The sequence below is a fragment of the Podarcis raffonei genome, chromosome 2 (assembly GCF_027172205.1).
Source record: "Podarcis raffonei isolate rPodRaf1 chromosome 2, rPodRaf1.pri, whole genome shotgun sequence".
NCBI lineage: Eukaryota > Metazoa > Chordata > Lepidosauria > Squamata > Lacertidae > Podarcis > Podarcis raffonei.
In genome coordinates, this window is record NC_070603.1 from 76269987 (window position 1) to 76287243 (window position 17257).

General features: G+C 42.8%; 2 protein-coding genes across 2 annotated transcripts; one reads left to right on the top strand and one right to left on the bottom strand.

The window, feature by feature from the left end:
* Positions 1–100: 100 nt before the first annotated feature.
* Positions 101–12946, bottom strand: GLT8D1 (glycosyltransferase 8 domain containing 1). The gene is made up of 10 exons (XM_053377585.1): positions 12723–12946; positions 8780–8839; positions 8581–8679; positions 7183–7399; positions 6085–6202; positions 5654–5738; positions 4751–4863; positions 3749–3915; positions 2743–2855; positions 101–2072 (listed from the first exon to the last, which is right to left on the bottom strand). Exons 2-10 carry the CDS (start codon positions 8793–8795, stop codon positions 1882–1884), a joined length of 1119 nt encoding a protein of 372 aa, XP_053233560.1. The 5' UTR covers positions 8796–8839; positions 12723–12946; the 3' UTR covers positions 101–1881.
* A 303-nt stretch (positions 12947–13249) lies between these two features.
* Positions 13250–15997, top strand: SPCS1 (signal peptidase complex subunit 1). Its single transcript, XM_053377586.1, has 4 exons — positions 13250–13619; positions 14522–14581; positions 15140–15226; positions 15820–15997. Exons 1-4 carry the CDS (start codon positions 13263–13265, stop codon positions 15940–15942), a joined length of 627 nt encoding a protein of 208 aa, XP_053233561.1. The 5' UTR covers positions 13250–13262; the 3' UTR covers positions 15943–15997.
* The last annotated feature ends 1260 nt before the right edge of the window (positions 15998–17257 follow it).

Sequence of the window (17257 nt, forward strand, 5' to 3'; positions counted from 1 at the left end):
TCTGAGTTTCCGGAGAATACCTTCCCTGGCCAGCAAAATAGTCCAGAAGAAGGTGGAAGGGCATACAGAGAAAGGATTAGTATCAAGAAAACTACAGACACACAGAAAACTTCACTTTTTAATATGCTTTTAACTGAAATGTGTGGTTCTTCAATTATATACAAAAGCAGCAAGGGTTTTTTATTCAACTTGTCCGCCAGGAAGGCATTATACAATTAGTAATGCTGTTCATAAACCTCCATGTTCTTTTTCACTCAGCGAAGCAAGCAGCTATCTTGCCATAACTTGTAATTGCACATACAACTGAACCAATGACAGAGGAACGATGATCATTTAGTCTCAGGCTCATGACCACCAAGCTCATGGGCTTCCAAGCTTAGAATGTGCACATACAGACCATAGGTTCGAAAAATAAGAAAATTTAAAAGGTCCAAGGACAAAGAAGGGATGCAGGTCCCATAATACTGGCAGCCTTTTACACCAATGGGCCCTCGCTCAGTTTTCAAGAAGTTGAAAGACAATGTTTGGGCTGTTCTCACCTGCTAAAGTTAGCAGCAAAATGACACATGTTCCTATTGTTTAGTACAGTGGTACCTCGGGTTAAGTATTTAATTCGTTACGGAGGTCTGTTCTTAACCTGAAGCACCACTTTAGCTAATGGGGCCTCCTGCGCTGCCGGAGCACAATTTCTGTTCTCATCCTGAAGCAAAGTTCTTAACCTGAGGTACTATTTCTGGGTTAGCAGAGTCTAACCTGAAGCGTATGTAACCTGAGGTACCATTGTATTTAATATGAATGTGTTAAGATTTTTTTGTATCTGTTGGCTCACTATCAACCTCAAGTCCTGGAAACTCACAGATCCTTAGCTTGGTGGCAGTGGGCATTTCCCCCCCTTTTAGATGTACAGATGTTTATAGATCAGCATATGCAAGGAGCTCACTGAACACATAAAAACCACTAACTTTTGCAGGGTGGGATTTTGCTTCCAAATTGATAGGAACTCAAGTACAATTAGTTTATTAAAAGGTAAAGGGACCCCTGACCATTAGGTCCAGTTGTGACCGACTCTGGGGTTGTGGCGCTCATCTCGCTTTATTGGCCGAGGGAGCCGGCGTACAGCTTCCGGGTCATGTGGCCAACATGACCAAGCCACTTCTGGCGAACCAGAGCAGCGCACGGAAACACCGTTTACCTTCCCGCCGGAAGGGTACCTATTTATCTACTTGCACTTTGACATGCTTTCGAACTGCTACGTGGGCACCGAGGGAGTGATATATTGTGAAGCACAAGTTACCATTCACATTTCAGTTGCCTGCACACAATCCATAAATCTGAATATAAATCAAATCATAAAATTCATTTTTTAAGAAATAAGGGCTGCTTTACTGTTGATGGATAGTTTTATTAAAAGAAACTTTACTATAAAAATAGTGTTTGGAACGCAGATTTTTTTTTTTAAATCCACAATCAAACTTCAAATTAGCTGTAAGAATCTGAATGGATCTTCAAGCAATAGGAGGGATCCACCAAAAAGCTTATATTCACAGGTTAAGTAACAGTAAAAAGTGGTAGCAGCTTTTTAGTACATCAAGTTGCTGTGCAACACGAGACACTCTCCCAGCACCAGCTGTGATAAAGTCTTGGGTGCAGTGTCTACTGAAACATTTTATCCCTAGAAGGTCATTCTTTAATATCCCATCTGGTTGAAAATGCTAGTTTCGTGGAGGTTCCTCTGCTTAAAGAGGCTTCCTCTCTTAAGCATGCATTTCAAGTACTTAAGTGTGTCTCCATTTTAAAACTCTGAATGGATGTAGCATTACCAACTGCACTCTATGGTCTTGTCTGGTTCCTGAGAAGAATATGGGGTGTATCACTTCCATCTTATTTTGCCTCGTAAGTGTCAGTGTGCCTCCGAATCAAGTTGAATTTGCCACTAGGGTCAGGAATGTACCATTTTTCCCAAACATCTGCGTAGGATGCGGTCCTTCCCCAGGGTTTGAAGTGTCCATTCCAATGGAGTAGTTTGGCAGCTTTCACAAACTGTGGAGAGTATCTTTTGCCAGCACTCGAACCTTTGAATTGAATAAAGAAACATGAGTGGATTTAGATTCCTATCCTGCCTTCTCTCAAAAGACTCTAGCTGGGTTCTATTAAAGGCTAGCAAGTCACATAATCAAAGTTCGCAGCTGACTCTTAATTTTCAACCATTGTTAAAACGCTGATTTATCTTTCAAATATCCTTTCTTACCCCCATTGCAACTGGGATGGGTGGGAGAATGCAGCAAGGATACCTGAATAGCCATCACCAAAGTATACAGTCATACCTCGTGTTGCGTTAGGTTCATGTTGCGTCTTTTCAGTTTGCGAACGAGGGAAACCTGGAAGTGTATACTTGCGGGTTTCACCGTGTGCGCAGAAGCACCGCTCCGAACAGGTTGTGTACACAACTAGAGGTACCACTGTATCTAGAAATCTTCCTGTGTCCACATTTAACACCACTGAATTCATATTCAAACACCATGTTTCCAGAGCCATTTCACATCATGGTCAAACTTTTCAAAATGTAGTAAAGAGTTCAGAGACAGGAAAAGGAAGAAATTAAAGAATTTTGGGCAGACAAATCCACAGCTTCATTACCACACTTCAAAGGTCCTGTGAAGAAGAAAATGAGGCCTACAGAAGCAACCACTTCAACCAGCTTAAGTCTGGCAAAGGTATCACATCCTCTTCCATTATACTTACCAAGATGGCGCACATTCCACATAGGATCAAGGTTTGAATGTCTCTTGTAAAATGCAATGAGCAGAGGGGGTGTAGTGATACTGCCTGCAAGAGTCCGACTGTATATTTCCTCTCTAGTCAGGGATAAGAAAGAAAATGTAACCAGCTAAAGACAGAAGTGCAATTCTTAAATAGGGTAAATATTCATTAATCCAATTGAGTGTTTCTCTTTTCAAATCGTTAATCATCCTATTAAAGAACAGAACGCTTCTGTTTTTGTGCAATGTCTTATAAAACATTTTGTTTACAATCTTCTGTTAGGCACTATACAGCAACTGACATACTTTGCAATGAGCCAGAAAAATAAATGGAGAAATCATCTGAGTGTAGGTGTAGCCCAGCTAAGAAACGCAGCTGCAAATGAGTATGTACCTTCTCTCAGTCATTGTCCACCACTTGCAATATGAGGAAAACATTTGCAAGGCAATAGGAACAAGGATTTCAGAAAGTGTGCGACATGCTTTGGCTATTCAAAAAGCTCAGTATCGAGAGTACTGAATAGTATTTCCTACGCAAAAGGCTCAAAAAGTAACAGGCTGAATAGGAGCAGAAGGAAGAGCCTGAGAAAGAAATGTGGGTGGACCACCTAATAGCAGATGGTTAAGTTGATTGTTCAGGACAACCTTTGTAACAGTGTTGGTAGAAATAAATAAAGGTGGTTTCATGGTCTGAGATTGGGGCAGCGGCGTGTTAAAGAACAAGACAGCTGAAGGGATTTTAATTGAAAGATGACAGACCTGAAAACAATATATATTCAGGGCTAGTAAGCTGAAGTAGATGCAGAAAGTAGCCTGGTGTCAGTGCAAAGATGATCCATGCATAGAGAAAGATTATCATCAACATGGTAGAAAGACCTGAGAAATACTTCTGGCAGTTCATCACTCTCCATCCCCACCGGCACACACAATGCTGTATTAGGCTCAGTCCCCCAAGTGGCAGTGTTAAGCAGAAATATGGGCACACTCACACAACATTAAGCACCATCCATTTCTCCAGTTGCTGAGTGATGTTCTGTCGTTTCCATTCAGTTAGATTTGCAACAAAGACACCCGGATTGAAAGAGCAGGTACTTGCTTTCATGGACAGCTTCCGAATTGCTTCTTTTTTATAATCGAGAAATCCAATGTAATTGTACTGAAAATTAATAGAAAGTGGGCCTCTGTTTCAGTTACAAGAATCCCCGGAAGTCTTTACTGGTTACACACATCTCTCTCTACAGAAAGTTTCACTGCCCAACCCCTCTATTTGCAGAGGAAATATATCCCATATGGAGATGCTAACTTCACCAAAATGTGATGATATTTAGCAGTTTTATTCGTTTTTGTTTATTAGCTATTACATTTCAAATACCTTAAAATAACTATACTGAGGCAAGGTGAGTTAAATACAAAAAGCCACCTACGCCTTTCTGAATCAGCCACATTTTGCTTATGGCCATTATGTTCCAAAAATGTAGGCTCCCTTCCTACGCAGCATACAGATTCTGAGAAGTAAGGAACCACTTACATCTACATTTACTCAAAGATAGCCTCCTCTTCCTGGCTGTTCAGCATACCAGAGAGGACAACCTGCTCCTCCTCAGTGCTTAGAACAGGAAGTTGAAAGCGTTGCTTTGGATTACCATAAGGGAGAAGCAGGTCTCCTCAAGACATGAGGAAGAAGACAACAGTCCCTGGTATCCTAAGACCACTCCACCACATTCTGTAGCCTTCTCATGCAGACAGGTACAGGCATTTACCATTCCCTGAAAATTATACAGGCTACTGACTGATATGGGCCAGGAATATATAGCATGCCCAGGAAGAAGCTAAGGTTCCCAGTCCTATAATACAGGTAAAAAGGGGGCACTTGGCTTCATTCAATGCTTTGGAAAACCCAAAGGCATAAAGCACTCCTGCAAAACAAACGCAACCACAAGGGTAGAGGACTGGGGCCTGTAACATTCGCTTTCTTTTAGAATTATTTGCACCTGGTTTCCTGCTCCACGAACTGCAAACTTATTTGAGGTAGAGTCGCAGTCATCTGAGAATGCAGCTGCATGACCCTGTTGCAGTGGAGTGTTGTAAAGTTCAAAGATATCATCTGAAAAAGCAATCCAAGCAAAGAAGAAATAGCAGTTCAAAACAAATTTTAAAACCCCGCCTGCCATTCCGCCCCTGCCCCCCACAATCATTTTCAATAGCTGCAAATACTGGAAACAAGTGTTATCTTTCTGTTTATGATGGTTATATGGACATACGCTGCAAAAAAAATCTCATTTGATAAGAAAACCTCGAAACGTGCCTAAAGCAGCTCTTTAGATCCCAGAAACGATCTTGCCTCTGATAACTTCATTTCATTGAAAACAGGGTTTTATTCTCATGTATGCACAGAAATGAAGAGCAGCGTGGAGCTTAAATACTGTACATCTTTTGCAAATATAAACCATTTAATCTACAAATATGTTATTACTTAAAATGAGAAATTCATTTCAACATGCTCTAGAGAAGCCTTACTTCAGTCTCTAAAGCTGGGAATACAGATATCATGGAAAACTCAAATCAAGGTGTAGAGTTCATAAGTCAATTTCATATTTCAAGTTAAAACAGCAGTTTTAATTGCACTAAGAAGATACTGCACTAAATAATTTTGTGTTACTGTATCCCCCCCCCACCAGTATAACTCCCTTGGAATTCTAACATAATGTGTTTCCTGCATTACAGGAGGTTGGACTAGATGATCCTTGGAGGTGCCTTCCAACTCTATAATTCTGTGATTCTATGACTTCATCCCATTTCTTTAGGTGGGCTAAAATCTGTCCCTCGCCCTGAGACAGGATAGGTCTACAGAAAGACGCTTCCATCTCTGAAAGTATTTGCAGGAAGAAAAATACCTTGAACAACCACATCATCATCCAAGTAAATGGCCTTTTCTGCATTAGGGACCCAATTAGGCAGATAGAATCTTGCAAAGGTGAGCTAGGTAGAAACAAAAGGGAAGAAGAAGAAGAAGAAGATGAATGAATGAATGAAATAAAATCTGACATGCCACACACTGGATTCAAATAACCATAATCTCTTTTAACGATATATTTTGGTCTGCTAACAAAGCTTACAGTAAATAAACAATTTATTGAAACTTAAGTTGCTGGTAGAATTTTCAACCGCCCCAACTTAATTTGATGAATACAATCAAGAACTCTTAATAGCATCAGTAGTTACAGGTCAGATTTTTCAAGACTGCCATATCTAAGTATATATTTTTCATGAATTATCAGCAACCTGAAAGGAAGTTAAAATAATATAAATCAGTGCAAGTACTCACAGGTTTAATCGAGTCTGGCATTTCAGACTTAACCTGCACTTTTCCATCCAGCATACGAGGGTCAAAATCATGTATTTGGTATTTCACATTTTTCAGACTAGTTTTACTAAGCCATGATCTGTACAGGGAAGAGAGCAGTAAAAAAGTCACAGGTGGCTGCAGTGCCTATTTCCAGCTCAGGTTGGTTTGCCAGCTACAGACCGGGATAGGCTTTCCAGTGATTGTAATCTCACATCTAGACTGCTGTAATTTGTTTTATGTGAGGCCACCGTTGAAGACAGTACAGAAGCTTTAACTGGTACAAACTGCTACTGCCAGATTACAGTGGTACCTCGGGTTACATACGCTTCAGGTTACACACTCCGCTAACCCAGAAATAGTGCTTCAGGTTAAGAACTTTGCTTCAGGATAAGAACAGAAATCGTGCTCCGGCGGCATGGCAGCAGCAGGAGGCCCCATTAGCTAAAGTGGTGCTTCAGGTTAAGAACAGTTTCAGGTTAAGAACGGACCTCCGGAGTGAATTAAGTACTTAAGTACTGTACTGTGTGGCATATCAAGTTGGAGTCACATTACACCTATGGTCCATTATCTCCACAGGCTGCCCGTAAGCTTCCAGCTCAGTTCAAACCATTGATGTTAAATTACAATTCCAAAAATGATTTGGGGCCCAAATACTTGAAGGCAGTGCTTTTTTCTGGGGGTACGCAGGGGTATGCATACCCCTAAACATTTAATAAAAAAACACTGTTTGAACGACCACTTCTATTTTTCAGAGGAGCTAGATGAGGATCGTGAAAGAGGAATATTTAGTTTTCAATACCCTGCAAATCAGTTCTGAAACTGGTAATAGTGAGCAGCATCTGCAAGAGTAATTCTCTGAGATGTCTCTTCTTGGTCAATCCTATTTCAGTTTGGCTATATGAACGTTCTGCTTGGCTATACATAAGCAGTACTTTATTATCTATAGCTTTTTGCAGAGAATACAGGATTACAAAACAGAGGACGGAGTATGTTTGCTTCTTCAAAGTAAGCATTACTAAGCCTGGAAACCTTTCGCAAACGAAAACCAAGGAAGAAAATTTCTCAAACATACTTTACCTCAGATGGTCCACTGTGTCATTCAAGGTGACAATATGGAAGGCCACATTGGACTTGGTGTTCTGCTGAATACTGTTCACAGCTGCAATTACCCCACCAAGCCTATCATCAGATGCTGTAATGACCACAGGAATCTCCTTGTCATTCCAGTCCTCTGTTAACCTTTGAGGTGCCTCAGGTATAAAATCTATCGGTTGGAGGCCTAATGGACTTGAATCTGCAGAATAAGGGTATGGTGTGCACAGGTTTATTATATAAACATCATTCTGGGCATGCTCAATCTAATGTCACTCACTCTTAAGTCCTGTTAAATATCAAGGGACAAAGTCAATTGCACTCTTTGAAGAATTTAATTTTGGCTAGATACGCCTTATATAATTTTTACACATTTCTCTAATTCCTACAGTTACTTCCATTAGCAGGGTATTTTATCAGACTTTAAATTGGGTGGCTAATCTGTGGCACTCCAGATGCAGCTGAATGTCAACTGTCATTAGCCCTAGTTACCATGGCTAAAGGTCAGGGATAATGTGAGCTGTAGTCTTAATATCTCTAGGTGATCACTGGTGAGCCATCCCTTCAAATCAAACTTTTTATCTCTTCCTAATGATTGACCATGATATTGCAATGAGATTAAAGTTACTTTCAAGTAAGATAACCCTTAAATTCTATGGCTTGATTAGTTTATTTGGGATATACAGCTATGTTTTGATTTTAATCTACCTACAGGTATATTTTGAGTTATCGAATGTTGTTCTATTTATTGTTTTTATGTAAATCACTTAGAGGGTTTTTTATTATATTAAGCAGTAAAGGTAAAGGTACCCCTGCCCATAAGGGCCAGTCTTGACAGACTCTAGGGTTGTGCGCTCATCTCACTCTAGAGGCCGGGAGCCAGCGCTGTCTGCAGATACTTCTGGGTCACGTGGCCAGTGTGACGAAGCTGCTCTGGCGAACCAGCACCAGAGCAGCACATGGAAACGCCGTTTACCTTCCCGCTATAAAGCGGTACCTATTTATCTACTTGCACTTAAGGGTGCTTTCGAACTGCTAGGTGGGCAGGAGCTGGGACCGAACGACGGGAGCGCACCCCGCCACAGGGATTCGAACCGCCGACCATGCGATCGGCAAGTCCAAGGCGCTGAGGTTTTACCCACAGCGCCACCCGCGTCCCCTATATTAAGCAGTATATCTTTATAAAGAAATAAAATTACTCTTGACATGACAGCCGCACTTCAAATGGTTTGATATTTCTGTGAAATAACTGAGATGCAAGTATATATTACAAAAACAACCTATGTGAAGGACATAATTTCACCAACGCAATGATCTGTTACCTCCCAAATAAACATTATTACTGAAGCCCAGGCTCATAGAAATAAGAGAGAGACACCATACCTGATAATTCCCTTTTCAAGAGATCGCTGAGACCCAATATGTTGTGATGCAACACTAGCAAAAATATAACAACAGCAAGCACCAAAATGAAAATGTTTACTGAAAGGGAACAAAGAAAAACATGATTAGAATAATAATAATGGCCAAGTATGACTCAAGTATACTGATTCTTAAAATGTGCCATTTGGGGAAATAATACCTTTTCTGAACGTCATTTCTTCCTTTCACTCTGGATGAAGTGTTGAGCCTCTTCAAATGTCTACAAGAAAAACACACAACAGAGAACCATTCTGCAAACTTACAAAAAGGCATAACTGAGAGTACCACATTCAAATATAAAAAGTATTGTTCTGAGTCGTGAATAAAGATTTCAAGTAAATATCCACCTAGGATTCCACCATGCATACAACAAGGAGCATCTTCAGATATAATTTCCCATACATCTTTGTCATGGCATTTTGCCACCTCATACCTTTTACCCAATATGCTGAAAGCTATTTATGGGGAGAGTAAAAGAGTAGACTTGCATGTTTTTTCCTTAGAAGAGTACCACACAATAAGCTAACATCTATACATAAGCTAACAGAATGCGGCAGCTAGACTGGTGACTGGAAGTGGCCGCTGAGACCATATAACACCAGTCCTGAAAGACCTACATTGGCTCCCAGTACGTTTCTGAGCACAATTCAAAGTGTTGGTGTAGACCTTTAAAGCCCTAAACGGCCTCGGTCCAGTATATCTGAAGGAGCGTCCACCCCCATCGTTCTACCCGGAAACTAAGGTCCAACACTGAGGGCCTTCTGGTGGTTCCCTCACTGCAAGAAGCGAAGTTACAGGGAACCAGGCAGAGGGCCTTCTCGGTGGTGGCGTCCGCCCTGTTGAATGCCCTCCTGTCAGATGTCAAGGAAATAAACAACTATCTGACTTTTAGAAGACATCTGAAGGCAGCCCTCTTTAGGGAAGTTTTTAATGACCGATATTTTAATGTATTTTTAATCTTTTGTTGGAAGCCACCCAGAGTGGCTGGGGAAACCCAGCCAGATGGGCAGGGTAGAAATATATTATTATTATTATTATTATTATTATTATTATTATTATTATTATTATTATTTTAGCAATTCAAAAACTGAAGTGACAGGGATAGGTTTGCTCACAGGGGCAAAACCAATGGCAGTGCTGAAAGCCACATCTCTCCCAGGTCTTAAAGGTAAAGGTAAAGGTACCCCTGCCCGTACGGGCCAGTCTTGACAGACTCTAGGGTTGTGCGCCCATCTCACTCAAGAGGCCGGGGGCCAGCGCTGTCCGGAGACACTTCCGGGTCACGTGGCCAGCGTGACATCGCTGCTCTGGCGAGCCAGAGCCGCACACGGAAACGCCGTTTACCTTCCCGCTAGTAAGCGGTCCCTATTTATCTACTTGCACCCGGGAGTGCTTTCGAACTGCTAGGTTGGCAGGCGCTGGGACCGAACAACGGGAGCGCACCCCGCCACGGGGATTCGAACCGCCGACCTTTCGATCGGCAAGCCCTAGGCGCTGAGGCTTTTACCCACAGCGCCACCCGCGTCCCATGTCTTAGACCCTCACTAAACCACCCATTTGCAAAGTGAGACAAATACAAAGCATTTTTGTCTACAAAGCAGGCTGCAATCCAGTTAAGGACAGATGACTTGGCATTCAGACAGTCCAGGTTTACTAAACCCATTCACCTCCTAGAATATTTTCACTGTGTGGTTTGTTCCACAGTCAGAAATTTTCATTGCTTGTCGCTACACTGTCTTCTTTAAAACATAAGCAACAATCTGTCAGTTTTCATGTGAGCTGAGCTCCACCTGCCTTCTAGTCATCTATACTCCTGCTTCTCCTACTCTTGCAAAAAGCAAAGAGATGCAAGCTGCTGAAGGTGTCAAAGAAGATTCCCGTGAACAGACTTCTTGATAATCAGAGTCAATCTGTTGTTCCACAGTAAAACTAGTAATTTAAAAACTAGTAATAATAATAAAAAGTTTTTAGCTATTCCTATTCTATCTGTTGTCTTTGTCCATGGAGTTTGACAACAGATAGAAGCTACCAGCATGAGTTTGACCAAACTGCGGGAGGCAGTGGAAGACAGGAGTGCCTGGCATGCTCTGGTCCATGGGGTCACGAAGAGTCGAACACGACTAAACGACTAAACAACAAAATTCTATCTGTAATCCATCTTAAGTCCCTGTCAGGGAAAAAGGTGGGGTTGAAATAAATAAATAAATTCATTTCATACTTCATCAATTATTGTTATGTGTCCACCAGACTTGAACATTTTTATACAACTTAACCATCCCTCAAATAATTGGTCCCCTTTTTGGATTTATCATCCAAGGATATCAAGACCAGGGCTGGTGAACTGCCAGTCCATGAGGCTTCCTCTCCCTTGTTCCTCATCCCTTCAACTCACAGTAACTAGGCTTGAAAAAACTTCACAATGGAGTCAACAGGAGGATGTTTTCAAGCATAAAAAATCCACACAGAGAGTGCAATCATTCTTGAAACCCCATGCAGGGTTGTTTGCAAGCCTAACTGCCAGGGAGATGGGTTGCCAGGGTCCAGGCGTCCACATTTTCCCCAGGTGATGAAGCAGAGGACTCTGAAACAAAAAGGGGAAGGCACGCAGGGCTTGCCCCACAAGCCTTGCCACCCAATAAGCCTTCAAGGGCTATGAAGTGGAGCTACCATATTTGGACTCCATGGAAGGCTCAGCACGGCCAGAGCTTTCCATCACAGGAAGATGGAAGAGGAGCTGGGTCCCTGTAAGAAAAACCCTGTACTCAGGTTGCAGACGTAATCCATGACAGAGGCATGTCCGCAACCTGCAGCGTTCGCATCCTGAAGCGCCGCATCTGCGCAGCCGCCGGTGCAATTTAGCACTTCTGTGCATGTGGCGAAGTAACCTGTTCCGGTACTTCTGGATTTCCCATGGTCCGCAACCCGAAAACACGTAACCTGAAGCATCCGTAACATGAGGTATGACTGTAATGGAGAAGGCTGGGTCTCTATAAGAAAAACAGCACCTTCCAGTACAGCTCACAATTAGGAGACAGCAGTGTAGACTTTGCTTTCACAAAGCACAGCCTGAGTGCTTGTATTCAGGGTATACCCTTCTCTACCTACCTTCACTCTGCCCAGTTTGTAGCCAGAACTTCATAATACACATATGGAGCGGGGATCACAGCTGGCGAAGGAAGGGTTAACTCTCCCCTCCCTCTGTACTGCAACCACCACCACCCTGCAGCAATTGGCCTTGAAACCACCTTCTATTGGTGCCAATCTTTGTTAGCCTTTTCCCTACACAGCTGCAAGTTCACCCCCTCCTCCATACGTCAAGCGAATGGGTGTGCATTAGGCAGCAAAACAGACAAGTACGAATGCGTAGGGTGTGCAAATGAGAATGAGTTTGCATGGGCTAGCAGTAGCCACATCCACCTCTAACATATGCCCTCAACATATGCTCCATGCAATGCGCGGCTCTGTCAATAACGCAGGAGACCCTGAATCTCAGGGTTGTGGATTCGAGCCCCATGCTGGGCAAAAGACCTCTGCATTGCAGGGGGTTGGACTAGATGACCCCCGTGGTCCCTTGCAACTCTATAATTCTATTATTCTATGGACCCTGGAAGATCAGCCATGAGGAGAGAATGTAGCCCTTGGCATGAAAAGAGAGAGATTTAATTCTGAAGAATTAAAGGCAGGCAACTGCTTTTGCAGCGCTCCGTTGGCTGTTCGCTGTTCTGTCACCTACGTGCGTGGCCTGCAGCCTTTCCAGACCTTTTAAAGAAACTGACATTTAATTCGTTTTGTCTCGCGCGTTATTTCTAACCTTCGATCTGCTTGGTTCTGCCCATTGGCTATAATAATAATAAAATAATAATAATAATATTCTGCCCATTCGCCATCTCACGGTGCAGTCCAGTGATGTGTCCCCCCCGGCTCACACACCAGTTATTTTGCACCCTCCCAAACGGGAGCAGCCCGAATCCCCAGACACTAGCGGAAAAGCGGCGCATCCGAGAGGATCTGCCCCTCCAGGAAAGTGGACGGCCAGAAAGGATGGCGCGTGGGGGATTGCGCGGACTGGCTGATCGACGCAACCGAGACTGTTGTTACCGTACCTCTTTACCTGCTCCTTCTCCAGAAAGCGAGCGACCCTCCAGCTCCTGCTTCCCTCCGCGCAGTCTGGCACCCGCGAGAGAAATGCCAACTCAACAGCGCAAAGTTGTCAGCGGCTCAAGTAGCTGCCCCACGCGGTGCCTGATCGGAAAAAAAACAAATGCGCAAAATAGGCGCAGCCGCGCAGGGCAGCCTTATTCACCCGATGCGCTGAAACGACAAGTTCTGCTCTCGGTCGGGGGGAAAAAAGCGCGGCAGGCAGTCGGTTAAGACCCTTCGGAGCGCTCGAGGTCCCCTCCTCCGCGCGCGGGTGGGGAATGTTGGGGTCCTCGCGCGTCTGTTGCCATGGAGACGCGGCGTCGGCGGAGCGCTCCGTAGGCCGCGGAAAGCCTGCCGCTGTCATAAAGAGGTTGTCGCCGGACCAAGAGGCGGGTGGTTCGGGGCGCGGGGCGCGTTTATGTTGTGGTTGTTTGGTTTTTTAAGCGCGTTTGAGGGACCGGTCAACTGCGCGACGCGGTTCCCGCCCCGGAAGTGCGGGCAGGATGAGGCGGGGCAAGAAAGCGGCAATTCCAGTGAGCTCTGTGGCCCCCGCCTTACGGCGCAGAGCTTCCTCGTCTGAAGATCCGGAAGCGCCTTTTGCAGCCGCCGCCTCCTGCTCGCTGGGCTCTTCCGCTTCGCAGGGCGACCCTCTTCTGCTGCCCGAGAGCAAGGGGACCCCCGGCTGGGCGAAGGAACCCCGCCTGCCCGGCGCGGACTCGGCCTCCTCGCCTGTGGTGCAGCCCGAAACCAGCGAGCCTCCTTTGCCCCGGGAGAGAGTCTACGACGGCTGCGGAGCGCAAGACGTGGCCTTGCAGGCAGACATCATGTTCGGCGTATTCCGATCCATCCCGACACAGATGGTGGGTCAGGCGGGGAGGGAGGGGGCTTTGGGGGAGACTCTCCTGCGGACGCCCCCCCCCCGCACCATTAGTGAGAGCTTTCCTCTCCGCTTCCAAGCCGGGCAGGAAGTGGGGATGGGGGAGCTGCTTGGCCGCCTGCCACAATAAAGTAGACGTGTCCTAAGCGGAGCGCGGGTGGCTTTGATGCCCAGCGATAGGATGTGGGGGGGGGCACTCTTTTCTTCTTCGTCCCTGGGGGCTTGGAGAAAAAGAGAAGAGCCAGAACGCCTGAAAACACTTGGGGCTATTGAACCGAGATCTCGTGTTTACTTAAAAGCCTAGCCCCTTAGATTTCCGTGCGCCTTGACTTCCAAGTAAGCTAAAGCGTGCTGAGAATTGTAGTCTTGAGGTTGAAGTCGGAGCTTAATACAGTGGTACCTCGGGTTAAGTACTTAATTCGTTCCGGAGGTCCGCGTATTAGGCATGTTTAGTCAAAGCATATATTGAGTTTAGGGATCAGTAGGGGTTCATATTTGACATAAGTACAGTAAAGTGCTAATAGCTGCCCCATGAATGATTTTGCCTTGATTGCTGTGACGTGGATAATTGCTTCCCGCACGATTGTTCTGCACCTATTTAATGCAGAATCTCAGTGCTAGCACAACACGTTCACCCAACTGTGTGGAAACATTTTCTGATGCTTCCACGTTGTTAGGACATTTTTTTCAGAATATTCACATAAGTGAAGCCATGGAAATATGACAGAAAACAAGGCTATGAATATTCCTACAAAGCTGCTATGGCAGTGATGGCACAGGAAACTAAATCAGGATCTTCTTATATCTATATGCCATCATTACAGAAACTGTAAGCAGCATGGGGGGAAATACTGGTGCTCACAAATCTTTTTTCCATCCCCACAGGACTATAAAGGCCAAAAACTAGCAGAGCAGATTTTTCAGGGAATCATTCTTTTCTCTGCTGTAAGTATAAGTAAACAAAAATGCCATATATTTTAGTCTTATTTTTTAAAGTATTTGTTTTTTGTGCTTTTAACAGTTAGAAGGCGATAAATACATGATATCTGAAATTAAAGCATACATATAGCAATAGTGCAACAATTGTGTTCATTTGGATTGCAGCCTGTATGTAGCATACTGAGGCTAAGTTAATGATTGTTCCTACAGAACTAAGTTCTACTGCGGTTAGTGGCCTTAGTATGTTTAGGGCTGCAGCCTTTTGTCTTAAGTACTGTAAAAAATAGCTCTTGAGTAACTAGGTCAGTATGTCACAGTAACATTAATCTTGTTAAGTTATTAATTTATCTTGTATATGTTTATATTAGTTGAATTAATAATAATATTGCAGTGGACCAAGTCCAAATGAATGACAGCTAAGAGCCCAATGTTCTGCTGCTATCAATTCCCTATATTAACCCCCTAAATGAGTTAAAATGTCTGCTAAAATGCTCATTTAAAATTCTCTCCATTCTGGGTTTGGAGAGTGACCTGGAATTCTCATTGACCTATTGTTTCTTGCAGGTAATTGGCTTTATTTATGGGTACATCACTGAACAGTTTGGCTGGACAGTTTACATTGTAATGGCTGGATTTGCTTTATCATGCTTGGTAAGAATATTACTTATTTTTGTGTGTGTAGCAAAACAGTAAATTCTGCGAAGCTTGTGATAGAATGGAGCTGTAATGAAAGCTCATACCATGCAAAATAAGTAAAATATGTGTTTCTTTAGGACAATGTGTTAACATGATTCTAATCTTCAACAGTACCATTAGCTTGATACTCTTGTTTTCTTTTGTGCTCTTTATGCTGCTCTTTTTCCCCTCCCCCCCCCTTATGTTTGAAATAACTGCACTAGAATAGGGCTGCTGTACGTCCTGATTTTCTAGGACATGTCCTGGAATTTGCCTTCGAAAATGGCGCCCTGGATTATTTTTCGGAAATTGTGCAGATGTCCTGGAAAACTGGCAACTGGGGTTAAATCATACCAAAAATGCCTTAAAAAGCTCCAAAACTCAAAACTTCTTGTAGTTTTTGGGGTCTTCCTAAAAAAACACCCTGGTTTTTATTTTTTGAAATATGGCGTCCCTACTAGAAACAGAAACACTGCTCTTTTGCTTTGTATATACTCTAAAAGTTAATATAGGCAAAGCTCAAACTTTTACAAAAACATTGTCAAGGAAGTTTGTATTTTTCGTTTCAGCTCACACTTCCTCCATGGCCCATTTACCGTCGCAATCCTCTGAAGTGGCTACCTGTCCAGGAATCGGCAATAGATGATAAGAAGCCAGCAGACAGAAAAGTAAAAAGGCACACTAAAAATTGAAAAAATACATATATTGTATCATTTTCTGTCATTAAATTTGATTTAAAATCTCTTATTCCTCTTCCTTTACTTGGTTTGCTATTTGAGAATACCTTGACAGTATTCTAAAATTGGCCTTGCACAGTTTGAGTTTTAACAATGTGATAGTGCTTTTGACTTAACAGCAGCCTGGAAAACAGATGTTTAAAACGGAGTTATTACTATTAAAATGCTAGAGTGGCCTATCTTTGATAGAGATAGAATCATAAGATTCTAATCCAGCATTTTATTTTATCCATTGCCAGCCTGATGCTTTAGGAAGATCACAGCAGGGTGTGGCATAATTGTTTTTGCTTCTGGACCTAATTTACAGACACTGCTTTTAAACATGGAAAACTTCAGGTTTTTATCTATTTTCACTGTGGCCCAAGATAAGTAGATTTAGCAGCCTGTTAGAGACAATGTAACATCCTGTAGTGTAATTCTGAGCCTGAAGTGGTGGTGGTATTGGAAATGTTAAACATTGAAACATGTCTTTATTTTTTTTCCTATTTAACCCTTTAGCCATTGTACATACCTATAGCTCCCAAGGGTTAAAAGTACCATGGTTTCCAAATAGGTCTGAGGTACCTTATTGTTTAAAATATCCAAAAGCAAAGGTTTTTTTTCTTTGAATGACTCTTTAACTGCTTGAGAAAACTCTTCCATCCTTTTTCCACATGGATACTTTTTATTGTCTTTTCCTAACCCCAATTTATTCCAGGTTTTGCAAACTCTATATTGAGTATACAAGTCAGTCATGTGAAAGGTTATTAAAAACTTTAGAAATGAAAATAAAAAAGTAGACTATAGCACAAGCATGTACTGTGAATAGTGTGTGTATACTTAACTCCATGGAACAGGACAAAAATGGAGCCAAAAGAAAAGCAAGCAACTGATCCAACTGTCTACAAAACAGCTATGTAATGTACTCAAGGTACATCAATCTTCCATGTTATACTAAGGTACTAAACTTGTAGCCAAATTATTTGCCCATGGCTTTATCTAGCCAGGAGTCCTTCAAGACACATTTGCTGTGTAATTATGGCTGAAGGAAAGTACCATATGAACCATTCTTTTCTTTAATTGATTGTAGGATGAAAACCAGCTGGGTTTTTCCTAAGCAAGGAAAATATTTTGATAAAAGTACTTTATTTTACCAAAAGTTAGCCTCACTTTTTTAAAGTTAAACATTCACACATAAAGCAACAATACAGTAGCAGGAAAGGGTTATTTTCTGTCTTGTTGGTCCCAAGGGAGATTATCATTTTGTAAGACCCAATTTATGCTGTTGCAG

What these genes read in the sequence shown, in the direction of transcription:
- SPCS1 (XM_053377586.1), top strand. Translation starts at nt 13,263, where the DNA reads ATGAGGCGGGGCAAGAAAGCGGCAATTCCAGTGAGCTCTGTGGCCCCC. An exon ending in GATCCATCCCGACACAGATG is followed by an intron (nt 13,620 to 14,521) that starts GTGGGTCAGGCG and finishes CCATCCCCACAG; the next exon opens with GACTATAAAGGCCAAAAACT. An exon ending in GATTTGCTTTATCATGCTTG is followed by an intron (nt 15,227 to 15,819) that starts GTAAGAATATTA and finishes TTTTCGTTTCAG; the next exon opens with CTCACACTTCCTCCATGGCC.
- GLT8D1 (XM_053377585.1), bottom strand. An exon ending in CTTGAAAAGGGAATTATCAG is followed by an intron (nt 7,400 to 8,580) that starts GTATGGTGTCTC and finishes CTTATTCTGCAG; the next exon opens with ATTCAAGTCCATTAGGCCTC. An exon ending in TGCCAGACTCGATTAAACCT is followed by an intron (nt 5,739 to 6,084) that starts GTGAGTACTTGC and finishes GTTTCTACCTAG; the next exon opens with CTCACCTTTGCAAGATTCTA.